This window comes from Mastigoproctus giganteus, chromosome 5, assembly GCF_048544385.1.
Source record: "Mastigoproctus giganteus isolate SK-2022 chromosome 5, ASM4854438v1, whole genome shotgun sequence".
Classification (NCBI taxonomy): domain Eukaryota; kingdom Metazoa; phylum Arthropoda; class Arachnida; order Uropygi; family Thelyphonidae; genus Mastigoproctus; species Mastigoproctus giganteus.
The window spans coordinates 221,300,051-221,314,751 of NC_143579.1; the positions used below are offsets into that span (position 1 = coordinate 221,300,051).

The 14,701-nt window shown below is 37.7% G+C and overlaps 1 protein-coding gene across 7 annotated transcripts in view; it reads right to left on the minus strand.

The window, feature by feature from the left end:
- Nucleotides 1–14,701, minus strand: part of Srp54 (splicing regulatory protein 54) — a 274,433-nt gene that overhangs the window by 126,381 nt on the left and 133,351 nt on the right. For 6 of the 7 annotated variants that reach the window (XR_016546991.1, XR_016546992.1, XM_090374414.1 and 3 more), the window contains one exon: nt 9,735–10,011. Coding sequence is in view for 5 of the 7 variants with exons in the window: in XM_090374414.1 (XP_090230540.1) it covers nt 9,735–10,011 (277 nt within the window). In the remaining 2 variants the exon portion in view is untranslated. The remainder of the gene's footprint in view (nt 1–9,734; nt 10,012–14,701) is intronic. The other variant, XM_090374416.1, reaches the window with a different exon arrangement.

Sequence of the window (14,701 nt, forward strand, 5' to 3'; positions counted from 1 at the left end):
CACGATCATTGGAATTATAGGGAAATGCAGCATGGTTTTGTAAAGGGAGACTCACAGATCCAGTACCAGATTGCATGTGATGCATTTCCAACATAATATATGTCATGCTGCAGGAAAAGGATGGCCAGCCCCAAATTATGATATACGTCTGCCTGGAGGTACGACCAATTATACAATAGCCAACACTATTTTTACCTCCAAGAACTTAAATGCTGTTTTAAGTAATTTTTATGCGAAAATTTCAAAAATCACCATGATAGTTTCACATCCCGTCACAGTTATTAAATATAGAGGGAGTTACGTTTTACCGAAATATGCCAATTTTGCATAATCTAGCCAGTAATGTATGACATGCTGATTTATTTTAACAGATATAAGCTAATTCTCTTAATTTTAGCAATCGATTCTGGTCTCAGTTTTCTTGCGATAAACACAATCAGACTTCTACCTATGGTTTTTGAGTTCAAATTCCAATGCAACAATTTACAATTTAAAGAGAGCAACACAGCATTTTTGGTGAGAATTTTTGTAGGCTGGGCCAAGGTTTCCCAAGTTAATACTTGGAAAACCTTGGCACAAAACCTTCAAAATTAAATTTAGAGGCAATTTTGCTTCATAATGATAATATATTTTCATCAGTTCCCGTGTTTCATTCAGTTTGGCAAAGAAAATCATGAAAGCATGTCTCAGGCAAGCAAGTATCAGGATGCAATGTGCTATCATCAGCAAAACAATGGATAGGATTTCTGGTCAATGGAAGATCATTAATATACAAGAGGAAAAGAGTGGAGGGAAAGAACTGAAGCTTCGGGGAAACCATCATTAATGGAGAACTGAGAAGACAGAGAGCCATTTACCTCACCCTCAGTGAGCAGTTAGATAGAAAACTGGATAACCAATTGCAAAAAACAGTCAGCAAACCATAAGATGGAAGCATGTTCGGAAGACCTTTATGCCAAACACGATCCAAAGCATTTGAGATGTCAAGAGCACTGCTTGTGTTTCACTGAACTTTTCCATTGAATTTGTCCATAAATGGGTAACATAAGCCATTTGGAATGATTCTAGATAGTTTAAGAGTTGGCGGTTAATTGATTTCTCCATTACTTTAGAAAGAGTAGAAGCAATTGCAATGGGATGATGATTGGATAGGAGGGATTTGTCACCCTTTTTAGGAATGGCTGGATATGAGCAAATTTCCAAGAAGAAGGAAAAACACCTTTGGAATAAGAAAGTGAAAAAAGGCAGCAAAGAACAGGAATAAGTTCAGGAGCACTGGTTTTGAGAACAAGTGGAGAAATACCATCAGGACCTGGAGCTTTCTTGGCATCAAGATTCGTCAAAATCCTTCTGACATCCTTTTGACGGAAGACCACAGGGGGTATTGAATTGGGCTTGTTGGGAATGGTGAGAGGTGTTTTACCAAGATCGTTAATACAGATTTGGAAGAAAAATGGGATGCTAGCAGGTCAGCTTTATCCTTGGCTGAAGTGACAACAGAACCATTTGGTTTGGACAGAGGTGGGAGCAGTGATGGGCAAAATTGCAGCTAATAGCTTTGGCAAGAGACAAGAATGCCTGGCTACCATTAGGACAAGAAGCAAGTTTTCTACTCTTAGCCTGTTCAAATTCTAGTTTGGACTGATTAATAACTGCTTTACAATTGTTGCGAGCTCTGGTGGAGGCAGAAAACAAAACTTGAGAATTGGAAACAAGCCAATTACGATATGCAACATTCTTTTCTTGAACTTTTATTGGAAAACCAAGGTTTAGATAAAGGACGAGATTTTAAAGTGGAATGTGGAATAAAGGATTCCATTCCTAGAAGAATAATTTTGCTTAGACAATTTCAGCAAATTGTTGACATCAGAAAATTTGAAACAGTAATCCGATCAAGGAAAAGAAATCACGGAAGTCATTCCATTTTGCATTTGTGTAATGCCAAACAAGAGGTTGGGAATAGCCACGAGATAAATGCTCCATTGGAGAAGAGACAATAACCAAGTTGTGATCTGAGGTGCCTAAAGGACCACCTACTTTGACTGTGAACTTAGAAGGGTTGTTTGTGATAAAAAGATCAAGTGCATTGGCTGTACAGTTAGGATTATCTGGTAGTAACATGAGGTTTGGCAGACTGCAAGTGGAAATGGACATCGTTGAGATTAGAACTGAGACCACATATATTTGTGAAATGAATTAGGATGTGTGACAATTCATGGTGTATTCAATAATAAAAAGTGTGTGTGGGGGAAGGGAGGACTTGCTGTATGAAGTAATGAAATTTTTGGATATGGTGTACATATGGTAAGAATATACCTAGATCCTTCACATAATGTGGCCTCGACAATGCCCCCTGGAATACACACTACTCGGACTCCCTCCAGTCATTATCTGGCAGAGTAGAGGTAGCAAGATTATACACTAGCTGATCCGGAAGCATCCTAAACATATACCAATAAGTTTGGTCTGGTGTACTATCTAGCGGCTGGCCTGCAAACACCATTTTAGAGCTGTACCCTCGAAATGTAAGGAAGACTGGATCTCACTGTGATGTCCATCATAACCTCAAAAGCCATCAGTCATACTGCATGATGGAAGAGATGGGGAAGGGTTGACTGGAACTTCAAGCCTCCAATAAGCAAAGTGGTGGTATTGCACTGGTTGATGGTCATCTACCACCTAGTATTGAATGGTAACACAGAGGGGTAGCATTTCTCCATGTGGTGTGGGTGCCACACTTCGACCCCTGCTTATGTTGGTACACACCTGGGTGATCACCCACAGTGTGCTTGTGCTTATGCATGGGGGTTATACCTAGGATTACTAAAGTCCCACCATTGTGAAGGTGTAAAGCAGAGGATTTGGTTGTCACAGACCTGGATTTCGGCGAAATTGGGTCCACTTGACTTGAGTGTCACCCGAATATCAGTTCCATCAGAGTTTTACTCACAGGTAGCAAGCACAGCTTGTTAGACATATCTGAATGTCTTAGACAGCCTCAAGGACCATGCAGTCTTCTACCAAATGCACCAAAAGGCTTGCATTTCAAATAAGCAGCTACGCTCCTCAGGGAGAAGCGTACTGCTATTTATGTTACTGTGTAAATTGCTTCACAATATGGGATTAACACATTCTGTAGCAAGCTCAATTTGTTTTGGCATTAGCATTAGTTGAAGCATATGATGCAAGAAAACAAGCTTATAGAGCATCGGCCAGAAAAAAAAAAAAAAAAAAATTCCCATATCACTTATCCGGTCACTCCAAATGTTTGTCTATCCTTCCTAAAATGATGCCTCCAGATCTGTACGAAGTACTCAAGATGTGGCCTGGCCATTGCTTTATACAAAAGGATAATCACCTCCTTGTCCCTGCTAGCAAAATTCCTACATATCATTGACAAAACTCCATGACCTGCTCTAGCAGCACATCTGCACTGCTCACAGAACTTCATACCCAATTGTACAGTTATCACCAGGTCTTTTTCATTCTCCACCTCTCTGAGAGTGTAGTACCTCAACAGTCGGTAGGCCCCTCTTGGGTTACTACTACCCATATGCAATACTGTAATACCTTGTATAACACGGTTAACTGGTTCCAAAGAAGTACTACGCTACAGAAAACCATGCTAATCAATACATTATTGCATACAATGGATTATTGCTTTTTTTTATTTTTTTTATTTTGCCAAATGTACGCCTTGCCAGCCTTTAATTACACTGTAATCCCTTATCGGCAATTAATTATTTATTATTTGGTACCAAAAAATTAAAAACATGTATTTTTAGAAATGTTTATTACTGAAAGCCAGAAACAATTTTAGCTAAGGTAGAGAAAGCCCACACGAGAAGCACACAAAAGGTCGATATAATTGACCGGTAAAAGTACTTTGCTCGCTTGGTAAACAGACGGTGGGTGTTATTGGTCTGGAGTAGAAGTTGAATCAAACGGGAAGTAACATAACCTTTTTTTGTTTAGAATCAACCTGAATCACGAACAGTGTGATATTTCAATAGTACAATCTCCATCTTCTTCATTTTCTTTTACTTTCCATAGGTTTGCTGCTTTGGCTTGAAAGGTCATTTGACTTAAAGGGATCCTATTTTGGTTGCAGTCTTCGATCCAAATCATTAAAAGATGTTCCATATGATCCATAGTAGAACTGCTTTGTTTAAAAGTAACTTTTGTCATATATGATGAAGTGGCTATTCCACGTGCTTTAATTTTCATTTTGTTTTAAATTACAGTTCTAATCAACGACTCGTTCATTCCTTTATCACGTTCTATTTTAGCAAATGATGCACCATCTTCGTGAATCTTTAAAATTTCAAGATTTTGTTCTACTGATAACCATTTATGTTTGTTTGATGTACTATCTTGTTAGCGTTTCCTTTTTTCACTCATAATTACTGTATCAATAAAACAATTTTCACAATGGAAACCATGAGCAACTAAGACAATAACGGGCAAACACAATGTCCTCCAACTACGCCAATACAACACTGAAGTGTGAACTATGTACAGGAATGTTGCTGTACGCAGCGTTGTTGCAAGATGCATGCAGCGGTTATGGTTGACAATTGATTTTGACATTCAGATTTGTTTTAAAATCAAAAACCATTTTGTTTTTGTTTTAAAATCATAAATCGCGTTGTTTACAAAACCCGCCCGCGCTGATCAAAACCGCGTTGCACAAGGCATTACAGTATTTGCATTTATCAATATTAAACTTCAGTTGTCACTTCTCAGCCTATCTATTTAACTTTTCTAGATCCTGTAGCATACTGTCTTTACTATCATTAACAACCCTGGCAACCTTGGTATCACCTGCAAACTTCAAAATTAAGCCTGATATACCTTCATCGATATCATTAATGAATACACAAAACAGCAATGGGCCTATGACCGAACCCTGGAGAGCTCCACCAATAACATTGGTCCATGTAGAGAACTGACCATCTCTCTATCCATTGCAGCAACTTGCCCTTAATGCCATTTTGTACAGCAGTCTTCCATGTACAACATGTATCATAAGTTTCCTGAAATCCAAGTATATGATATCAAAATTATTTTCTGCATCTAGTTCCTTTGTGACCACATTGTAGTATCCAATCAAATTTGTCAGACAAAACTTCCCCTTAACAAACCCATGCTCTGTCTGAACTATTACTGCAGTCTTGTTTAAGTGATCCTGCAACACTTCTTTAACCAGTGACTCCATTAATTTCCTTGGAACTGAACTTAAACCAACAGGTCTATAATTATTTGCATGAACCTTTGAATCCCTTTGTGAATTGAGGATACATTTGCACATCTCCAGTCCATGGGGACCTCCCCTGAATCTAAGGATGCTCTCATAATTATGGTCAAGGATTTGCTTACTTCCCTTGCTGCCTTCTTCAATATAACTGGATAGATTCCATCTGCCTTTGGTGCCTTTTTTATGTCTAACTTCAACAATTTCTCCTCCACTTTGCTCTCCGTTATTACAAAATCATTTAGCTCCCTGTTAGAGTTTAATAAACTTCTGTCCTCCCCGTCCTTACAGAATTTCTCATGTGTGAACGTAGATGCAAAATACTCATTCAGTTTGTCAGCTACCTGAGAAGGATCATCTGCAGTCGAACTACCAACATCAAGTGGACAAATCTTCCCTTTCTTTTAGAGTTTACATTAGCAAAGAAGTCTTTGTTTTTCTTAGCATCCTTTGCAGAGGATTTCTCACAATCAGCCTTTGCTTGCCTAACCTCCTTTGTGACTTGATTACAGACTAGCGTATATCTGCCATTCTGTGTCGCCTGATAATTTATACTTATCCCATGCATTTTCTTCTCTTCCACGAGTCTTATTAGTTCATTTGACATCCATTCAGGCCTAAATCTTGAACAGTATTTCTTATTTGGTATGAAAAGCCTAGTAGCTTCCAAGATTAATTCCCTGAAGGCCTCCCATTTAGAATTCACTGTTTTTAACATCATTAGTTGATTCCACTGTATAGAATTCAAAAACTGCCCGAGACCACTGTAGTCACCTTTACGAAAACAAAAACCCTTCCCTTTACCCCCGGTGGTAGCTACATATTTAAGTAAATCCCACATCAGTAGACTGTGATTACTGACAACTAGTGATTCCTTTATCTGCAAATTCCTAATGCATGCGTCATCACTGCTGATAATCAGATCAAGAGTATTACTCCCTCTGGTTGCCCCTCGAACATGCTGCTGTAGGAAAAAACTTTCTATAAATCCATAAAAATCTTGCTAGCGTGTGATTGACCAACCTATAAGTTCCAGTCAATATATGGAAAGTTAAAACCCCCCATTAGAAGATATTCAGATTTAATGGCCCACTATTTCTCTGCACAATTGTTCATTGTACTCATCAGTCATTAGGTCTATAATACACTGATACTCCCATTTTCCCCTTTCCCAGTATTTATGTCACACTAAACAGTGCATTGTTCAAGCGTCAACTGGATGCACTTTGTTAGATTTTGTTTCTTAACTAACATCATAACCCCTCCTCCCTTCCTACCCTGTCTATCCTTTCTGAACACATTGTACTCCCCAAATTCTAATACTGTACAGCTTATATCTGTGTGACACCATGTCTCTGATATCCCAACAATATCTGCCTTTGATGCCTTGATCAGCACTTCAAATTCATCAAATTAATTTACTATACTTCTAGCACTGGTGTTCATGCAAGTATACATGCACCTGTTCTTACTCTTAGGTACCCTAACACAGCCCATGTTTTTATCTGTTTCATGATACTCCCAGCAACTCCTGAAGTCCCAAGAAACTTGCTTTCTAGACTGCTGCAATAGAAGCAGTGCAAGAACTGCTTTTGCCTCTGCCTGCAGCTACTGTTAATCTTTTAGTCTGTGAATACCACCAAGCTTGCAGTTTTCCGATCCACACATCACTGCCTCGATAGCATCAGCAAATATTTTTGCACCCTTTCTATTTAAGTGTATCCCACCCTGTAGAAGGAGTCTCTCCTGTTAGAAAGCAGAGACTACGCTGAAAAAAAAATCCTACCCCATGAGCCTTGCACAATCTCTCCAGGTTGAATTCAGTGACAAGGCTCTCATCATATACTCCCTCCTATTGTGTCTGCGCAGAATTGCAGACACTTTCAAATTCAACCCTAGCTTTCAACATTGAACTGTACTTGTTAAATAAATCGGCAGATCTCTTACTCTTAAAGTCATTAGTGCCAATGTGTACAACAATATCACCTTTTGTGCCCTTAAAAGATGATATGTGCTCTACAACATCATCAACTTCTGCCCCTGGCAGACATACCCTGGTCCTGTTCCACCTATCCTTTTTGCATAATACATTCCCTGTCTCCTTGACAATAGTCACCAACAATAACTAGTTTCTGTGGGACCAGTGCATTTTGCATTGGAGATTGCCGGGCGCTGTGTTGCCTGATGCACTGGAGCGAGGCCTGGTGTTGAATTAGGCAGCTGAGAGCTCGATGGGCCCCTGTTATTAGTTTCCCTGAGGCCATCCACCTTACACCTCAAACTCTCATACACGTCCATCAGGGCGTCTCCGTAGCCAGGTGGGAAGGAGCAGCAGTGCATAGCACACGCTTCTTGATTAGACTGTGGTTCGAGCCTGTCACCACCAAATATGGAGGATGCGGAAAGGTCAGGGAATGACCACCGCATATCCCGGAGCAATATGGCCTTAGTTGCTAATGCTCCTAAAAAAAAAAAAAAAAACCAAACCAACCAACCAAACGTCCACAGAATGCTGAGTTGGTGCCTAATTTCCTCAGTCTCCGCCCGTAGCGCACACACAGACAGACAGACAGACAGACAGAGAGAGAGAGAGAGAGAGAGAGAGAGAGAGAGAGAGAGAGAGAGAGAGAGAGAGAGAGAGAGAGAGAGAGAGAGACATCCTCCTTGGCTAGATCATGTCCTGTTCTAGACAGTCTGCAAGCATTTCACACCTTGTTCATTTTTTAGAAGGTCCTCCCCCAAGCCACAGCACCCTGGCTAATATGTGAGCATTGCTTTGCTGCTCTAGTTGGGTCATGATTCCATTTAAGTACAATTTAATTGACAATGAAATTTAATAAGAGTAATACATTTTACTGATTAATTGATAATACTATAATATATTAAGCTAAAAGATTTCTAATACAGTGCTACATGTTTCGCTATCTAGTTTTATGTTAAACCTTATGCTATCTAATTTGGCATTACGTTGTATCCTATAACAATGGCGAAAAGTCATGAACTGTTTTTAGCTATGTTACACAAATGAGACTCTTTTGTGTAACAAAAATACACCTGAAACCTTTGCTATAAATTTGGCTTTTAGTATTCTTAAATGCTCATTTAGTACTTTTTTGGTTATCCGGGCTTAGAATAAGCTCATGCAGGCATTATGAATAATTTAATTAAGGTTTATACCACTAATATTAACTCTTTCATGAATGATTTTACTGCACATGCATGAGCCCTTCAGTAGCAGAAAGCTTTCTGGAGTGAGTTTTCCCATGAATTTTGAAAACTTTACATAAACACTTTAAAATATTGATTTGTTCTTATTTTGACTTCCCAACATCAGTAGAACTGTTGGCAAACTTCAAATCAGATTTAAAAAACATAAATAACCAACAAAAAATAAATTAATCTATGTATCACTCGATTCAGATTTATGAAATTTTGTAACCAAATTTTATATAAATTCTTCAATTTATATAAAATTTTGTAAGCCCAAATTGAATACCGAGGTCAACAAGTATGATCTTGTCTTCCTCTGATTTTCAAAACAATTTTAGTGTGCCATTTATTATAGTCTGTGTCTATAATTAGAAACAGAGTTAAGAGGAACAGAATATACCAGAAAAAAAAAAAGACCATAAATCTAGGGTGTATTTCTGAAAGAGTTATGGTGTGTGTGTGTGTGGCATTAATGTTTTCTTATGATAGTACTGATATGTTAATATATCAATATTAACATATATCAATACGTTAATATTGATATATGTTAATATATTAGCCGTTTTGTAAACATGCATGTATATGTATACACACATTTTGAGTGTGCTTTCAATGCAGTAACAACAAATGTCTGTATATGTACAGATTCTCTCGAAACCCTAAAAAGGTATGCTACCATCAAAACTGTGTTTACAAGCAATAGTGGATTTTGTTTTTTGATAGTTTAAAAAATTGGCATAGGAAGGCACTCTCAATAAAACAACAAAATTTGAGATGGGGACTTACACAAAGCCAAACTCGAAGAGCAGGCTCACTGACGAAATAATCAAATAATATATATGTGTAAACACAGCGATATTATTCTATCAAAAATCAAAAACAGTCAATTTCAAACTCCTTTAAAAAATTTAATCTAGATGGCCTACATACATACTATTTAAAAACTCACTTATGACTGGGTTAAATATATTAACTGCAATTCTGAAGATCCTTTATTTGGTGGTGTATAGTAGTATATTTTCAGTGGTACCAGAAGTATATTTTTAAATTCAATGATTTTGATGGTTGTGTTGTGAGACTACCATGGCAAACAAAACAAGAAACAGACTGCTATCCAGAAATACCCAACAATATAGCAAGTGCACATAAAACCCAAATTGAAGAAACTGTTCTTGTTTTTCTTAAACTTTTTTTTTTAACTAGATAAATTTTGGCACTTGATAAGTGTGCATTAATGAGCGGGTGCAAAAACTGTTGATATCCATTTTACCTTGACCGTGATCTTGATCTTCGCTCCTTTGATCGTGATCTTTTTCTAGGTGAACGGGACCTCTTTCGTGATGAGTGAGATCGAGATCTCCTTCTTGATCTGGAAGTAGAACGTCTTCCCCTAGATCTTGACCGTCTCCTAGAACGTGATAAAGAACGAGATTTTCTTCTTGTTCTAGAACTCGATCGATGACGAGATCTGGATCTTGAGCGACTTCGACTTTTTTCCTTCTTTCTTTCTTTTTCTGCCAATTCTGTTACACATTGAAAAAAATCAACTATAGAACAAAACAAAGGGGGGAAAAAAAAGAGAAGAAAACAGTTTTAAACCGACCCTTTAAAATTAACGCAAGATTTCAGGACAAACATCAAAGCCAAAAAATATTTAAGTACGCTAAAATTAATATACCAATTAAAATTTTAACTCTTCAATATTACCTCTCAAAGTATTTGAAGAGTTATTAAGAAACTTAAATATCAAATAAAAATGTATCACTATTTTGCTACAATGTACCAAAATGCTGTTGCACTGACTACAAATGGTAATGTTACATGAGTAGGTGTTTTAAACTCAAAAGTGTTTGTGGGCAACATCAGTTTGTGAAAGACATGCATAAAGAAAAAAAGCATTGTCATCCTCCAGTTACAATATTAGAAACAACTGCAACAGTTAGTGATACAATACAACAAAGCCCTATAAACATAAAAGTGTGAGCGGAGAGAAATGTTACGACAAATTTCAGAAGAATTTTGCACCATCTTTCTGGTCCAAGATTCTCTGGTTCTTTCCACAAAAACTCCAACTTGTTCAGACTTGAATCCTACTAATTTCAAACCACACTAAGCATCTTTTTAGACAATCGAAGCGTCAAGGTATTACTCTTCACGCTTCGCAAGGTTTTGAATAAGCTGTTATTCACACAGTTAAACAGAATTGTTACTCACTGTATGTGGGATGAAGAAATCAGAATGTCCATTTGCTTTTCAACAGCAAAATGAAGGGTGTTGTGGTGGTCGCTGTATTTTCGAATAATGTACGTATTTTCTACAATGATTTATGAATTTAAATTTAAAAATTTTTAGATCACTAAGCCAGACATTTTATAATTAGAATAAAATTTGAGAGGGTTGCTCAAAGTCCACGGTCATATATTTGAGATGTCAGTCAATCTCATCATGTTCAATTTGACGCATGTTTTCAAGAAGATGGCCAAGCAAATTAAGATATCATTTTAAAAGCATAAACAGATAAATCTTATAACAACTGATGATACTTTTTTTTCATTTTACAATTTGAAGTGAATAAGTTAACAACAGATTGAATATTTACACTAACCATACAGATCTGAAATAGTACAATTCTCACGTGGTTAGTTATAAAGAATTAATTGTTTATTCTCTCTCTGTGGCACTACCTTCCAAAAATGGTTATCTCTTTTCAAAAAATAGTCAGGGAAAACATCAAAGTGTCGTCTGAGTCCATGAAAGTAAAGCTGCCATTGCTGTGAAGTGATCTTTGCCAAAGCTCTACCAAGCAAAGAATAAAAGGTATTTTGCCTGTATAAGTGTTTCCACTTCTACAACACACACACACACACACACACACACACACACACACACACACACACACACACACACACACACACACACACACACACACACACACACACACACACACACACACACACACACACACACACAATGTGCAGGGTTATTCAAAACGAAGTAAGGGGTTTCAAACAATTCCTGTACTGAAATCCCGGACTTCATTTTGAACAACCCTGTACATACACATTTTTTCTCACGACCCCCCCCTCCTCCTCCTCGGTATTGTAAGGCTGAAAAGATAGAAGCTACTTATTGACAATAGACTTGAAATTCTGTAGACTGTTATTTTTTGGAAAAGGAGAATGAATTAGAAGGGTTCTGTGAGTTTGTGGTTGGATAGTGATGGATGTTGCTGCTTGAAGCACGTGTTCTGACTGGTTTGGAAAAGAGCGGTGGAATTAACAATGCCAATTCAGACAAGTGCTCAGAGAACATCATATTGATTGTATAGTAACTCCCAAATCCCTTTCTTCGTCTACTGTTTTTAATCCAACCCCACCAAGTTTGTAAGTTATTTTGGGATTGCTATTCCTCAATTCCTTGCATTTTGCTGCATAAAAGACATAGTTACCACTTTTTCTGAACACCCCAAAGTTTATCTAAGCCATCCTGAACAAACCTTTAACTACTCTACCAATGTTGACATTATCTACAAATTTTCACCACTTCTAACCTTTCATCAATGGTCATTTATGAAAATCAGAAACGTCAGTGGTTTCAGTACTGATTAATGGGGAACCCGCTTCTTATGTTAACCCAATCTGAAGAATAACCACCAATCGCAACCTTCTGCCTCCTACCCTGCAGCCACACTCATTTGTTTAATGGAAAGAGCAGAGATAAGAGCAACAGGGAGAGTAATTGGAAGGGAAGGATTTTTCATCCTTTTCAGAACTGGATATCAGCAAATTTCTATGCAGAAAAGAAAACACCAGTGGAATAAGAAAGTGCAAACAGGAAACACAAAATGGAACAAGATCAGGAGTACAGGTTTTGAAAACAAGTAGGGAAATGCCACCAGGACTTGGAGCTTTCCTGGCATCAAGACTGTTCAGAATTCTTCCACAGAAGGCAACAAGTGAACTGTATTTGATATGATAGGTGATTTAACTGAGTCTGATATATAGCAGTAAGAAAGAAAGTGCCATAGAACAGAACCATCAAGTTGTAACAGAAGTGGAAGTATAGCTGTAGGAAATTTTCAGCCAAGAGTTTTGGCCAAAGACCAGGAGACTTGACAATCATTTGGACAATAAGCAACAGAAGGTATTTCAAAAATTCTGTAGCAGTCTACCACGACTAAGCAGTCAGAATAGTGCAGCAAACACTGAATGATTCTGCAATACTTTTATTATTCTTGATTCCTTGGAACTAAAAATTCAAAATAAAATGATATAATAATTTAACTAAAAAATGAAAAAAGATAAATAAATATATAAGACACTATTATGATACTGTGGCCGAGCCGCTAGCAGCTAGGTAATTCAGACTATTATTATTCCTGTCAGAGGGAACACGTTTTTTTTGACTATGCATATTATTGATGTGTAATTGATGCACAGGATGTGATATAACTGATCAACAGTATACCTATATTTTGTTTGGAGGAGGGGAGCAGGGGGAATCATGTTCACATAAGCTTTTTAAAAGAAAAAGGGTGACAGTAAATTATATAAAACAAAATGTTCTGAAAGAGAGGCTTTACGTGGAATAGTTTTGAAAATAAAGATTGTCTTAGCTTTAGTAGAGGCATACAATGCAAGAAAGCAAGCTTATGCAGCATCAGCTATAGGAAAAAAAAAAACATCCATTCATTCCAAATGCCTATCCAGCTCAGCCTTAAATTTATTTAGGCTATCAACTTCCACAACAAAAGATGAAAGTCTGTTCCACCAATCAACTACCTGCTGGCTAAAGGCAAATTTCCGCACATCTATTCTACAATTGTCTTTCCTCAATTTGAATCTATGTCCCCTCAAGGTTCTTAATCTGAGCAAGAGAAAGAATCCCATCAGCATCCAGCTTGCTCAACCCAATTCAAGGCCTTATACACCTCAATCAGATCCCCTCACATGTACCTACTCTCCAGGCACTGCAATTTGCAGAACTTAAGCCTTTCTTGGTAAAGAGCACTCCTTTGTTCCCCTCATCAATCTTGTTGCCCTTCTTTGTACTCGTTCTAGCAACTCTACATTCTTCCTAAAATGAGGCCTGACTGTTGCCTTGTACAACAGGATAATCACCTCGCTGTCCCTACTAGCAAAATCCTTATATATCATTGACAAGACTCCATGACCTGCTCTGGCAGCCCATCTGCACTGCTCAGCAAACATCATATCTGACTGCACAATTACCCCCAGGGAAGTGGAAAGTGAAAAAAGACTTTCCACTTCCCTGAGTGTACTACCACCACACAGTTGGTATGTTTCGCTTGGGTTATTGCTATCCATATGCAGTACTCTTCTAAGAGGTACAAGCTAAAGATTATAATGATTTATGCACCAACATCGAGCCACGACGAGAGGTTGAAGAAATGTACACCGAAATTGAGTCTTCTAGATGAGCAGAAAACCCACTACACTAGTATTATGGGCGACTTCAATGCTAAGGTTGGAAAAAGGCAAAACAGAGCAGAAAGAGGAATTATAGGAAATTTTGGAATTGGTGAAAGATTTGTGGAATTTGCAGAATCTCAAGGACTGTCAGTAATGAACATGGAAGAGTCCAAATGGATTAATAACTAATGAAATCGACTTCATCCTCACTAACAGAAGATATATTGTGAATGATGTTACCGTCCTGAATAAGGTAAATGTTGGAAGTGATCACAATACACTTGATATAGATGTAGGAAAGGAAAGGAAAAAACAGACTCGAGTAAATAATACAAAGGTCTTTGAGATAACAGAGGAGGAGAAAAAGCAGTATGTACTGGAACTTAAGAACAAGTTTGAGCTTCTGCAGACTGCTCAGGACCACGATATCAACGAGGAATATTACAACTTTCTGAAAGTGATAAAGCCCAAGAAACCTACAGGGAAAAAGAAATCCAAAGAAGAAAAAATTAGTCAAGAAACACTTGTCATGATGAACCGAAGACGACAAAGGAAAAACAAGAAAAACACTGACAGAGAGAAAATTGAGTATACGGAGTTATGCAAAGCCATTAGAAAGAGACTCAGAGAGGACATAAGAAGATTTAACACAAGAAAAGTAGAACAAGCATTAAGGGAAAACAAAGGATTTAAATCAGCAGCCATGAGCAGTAATACAGAAAGACAAATGATACTGAAACTGAAGAATAGCGATGGTGTACTTATAAACAGCAGAGAAGGCATAATTCAAATAGCAGAAGACTAC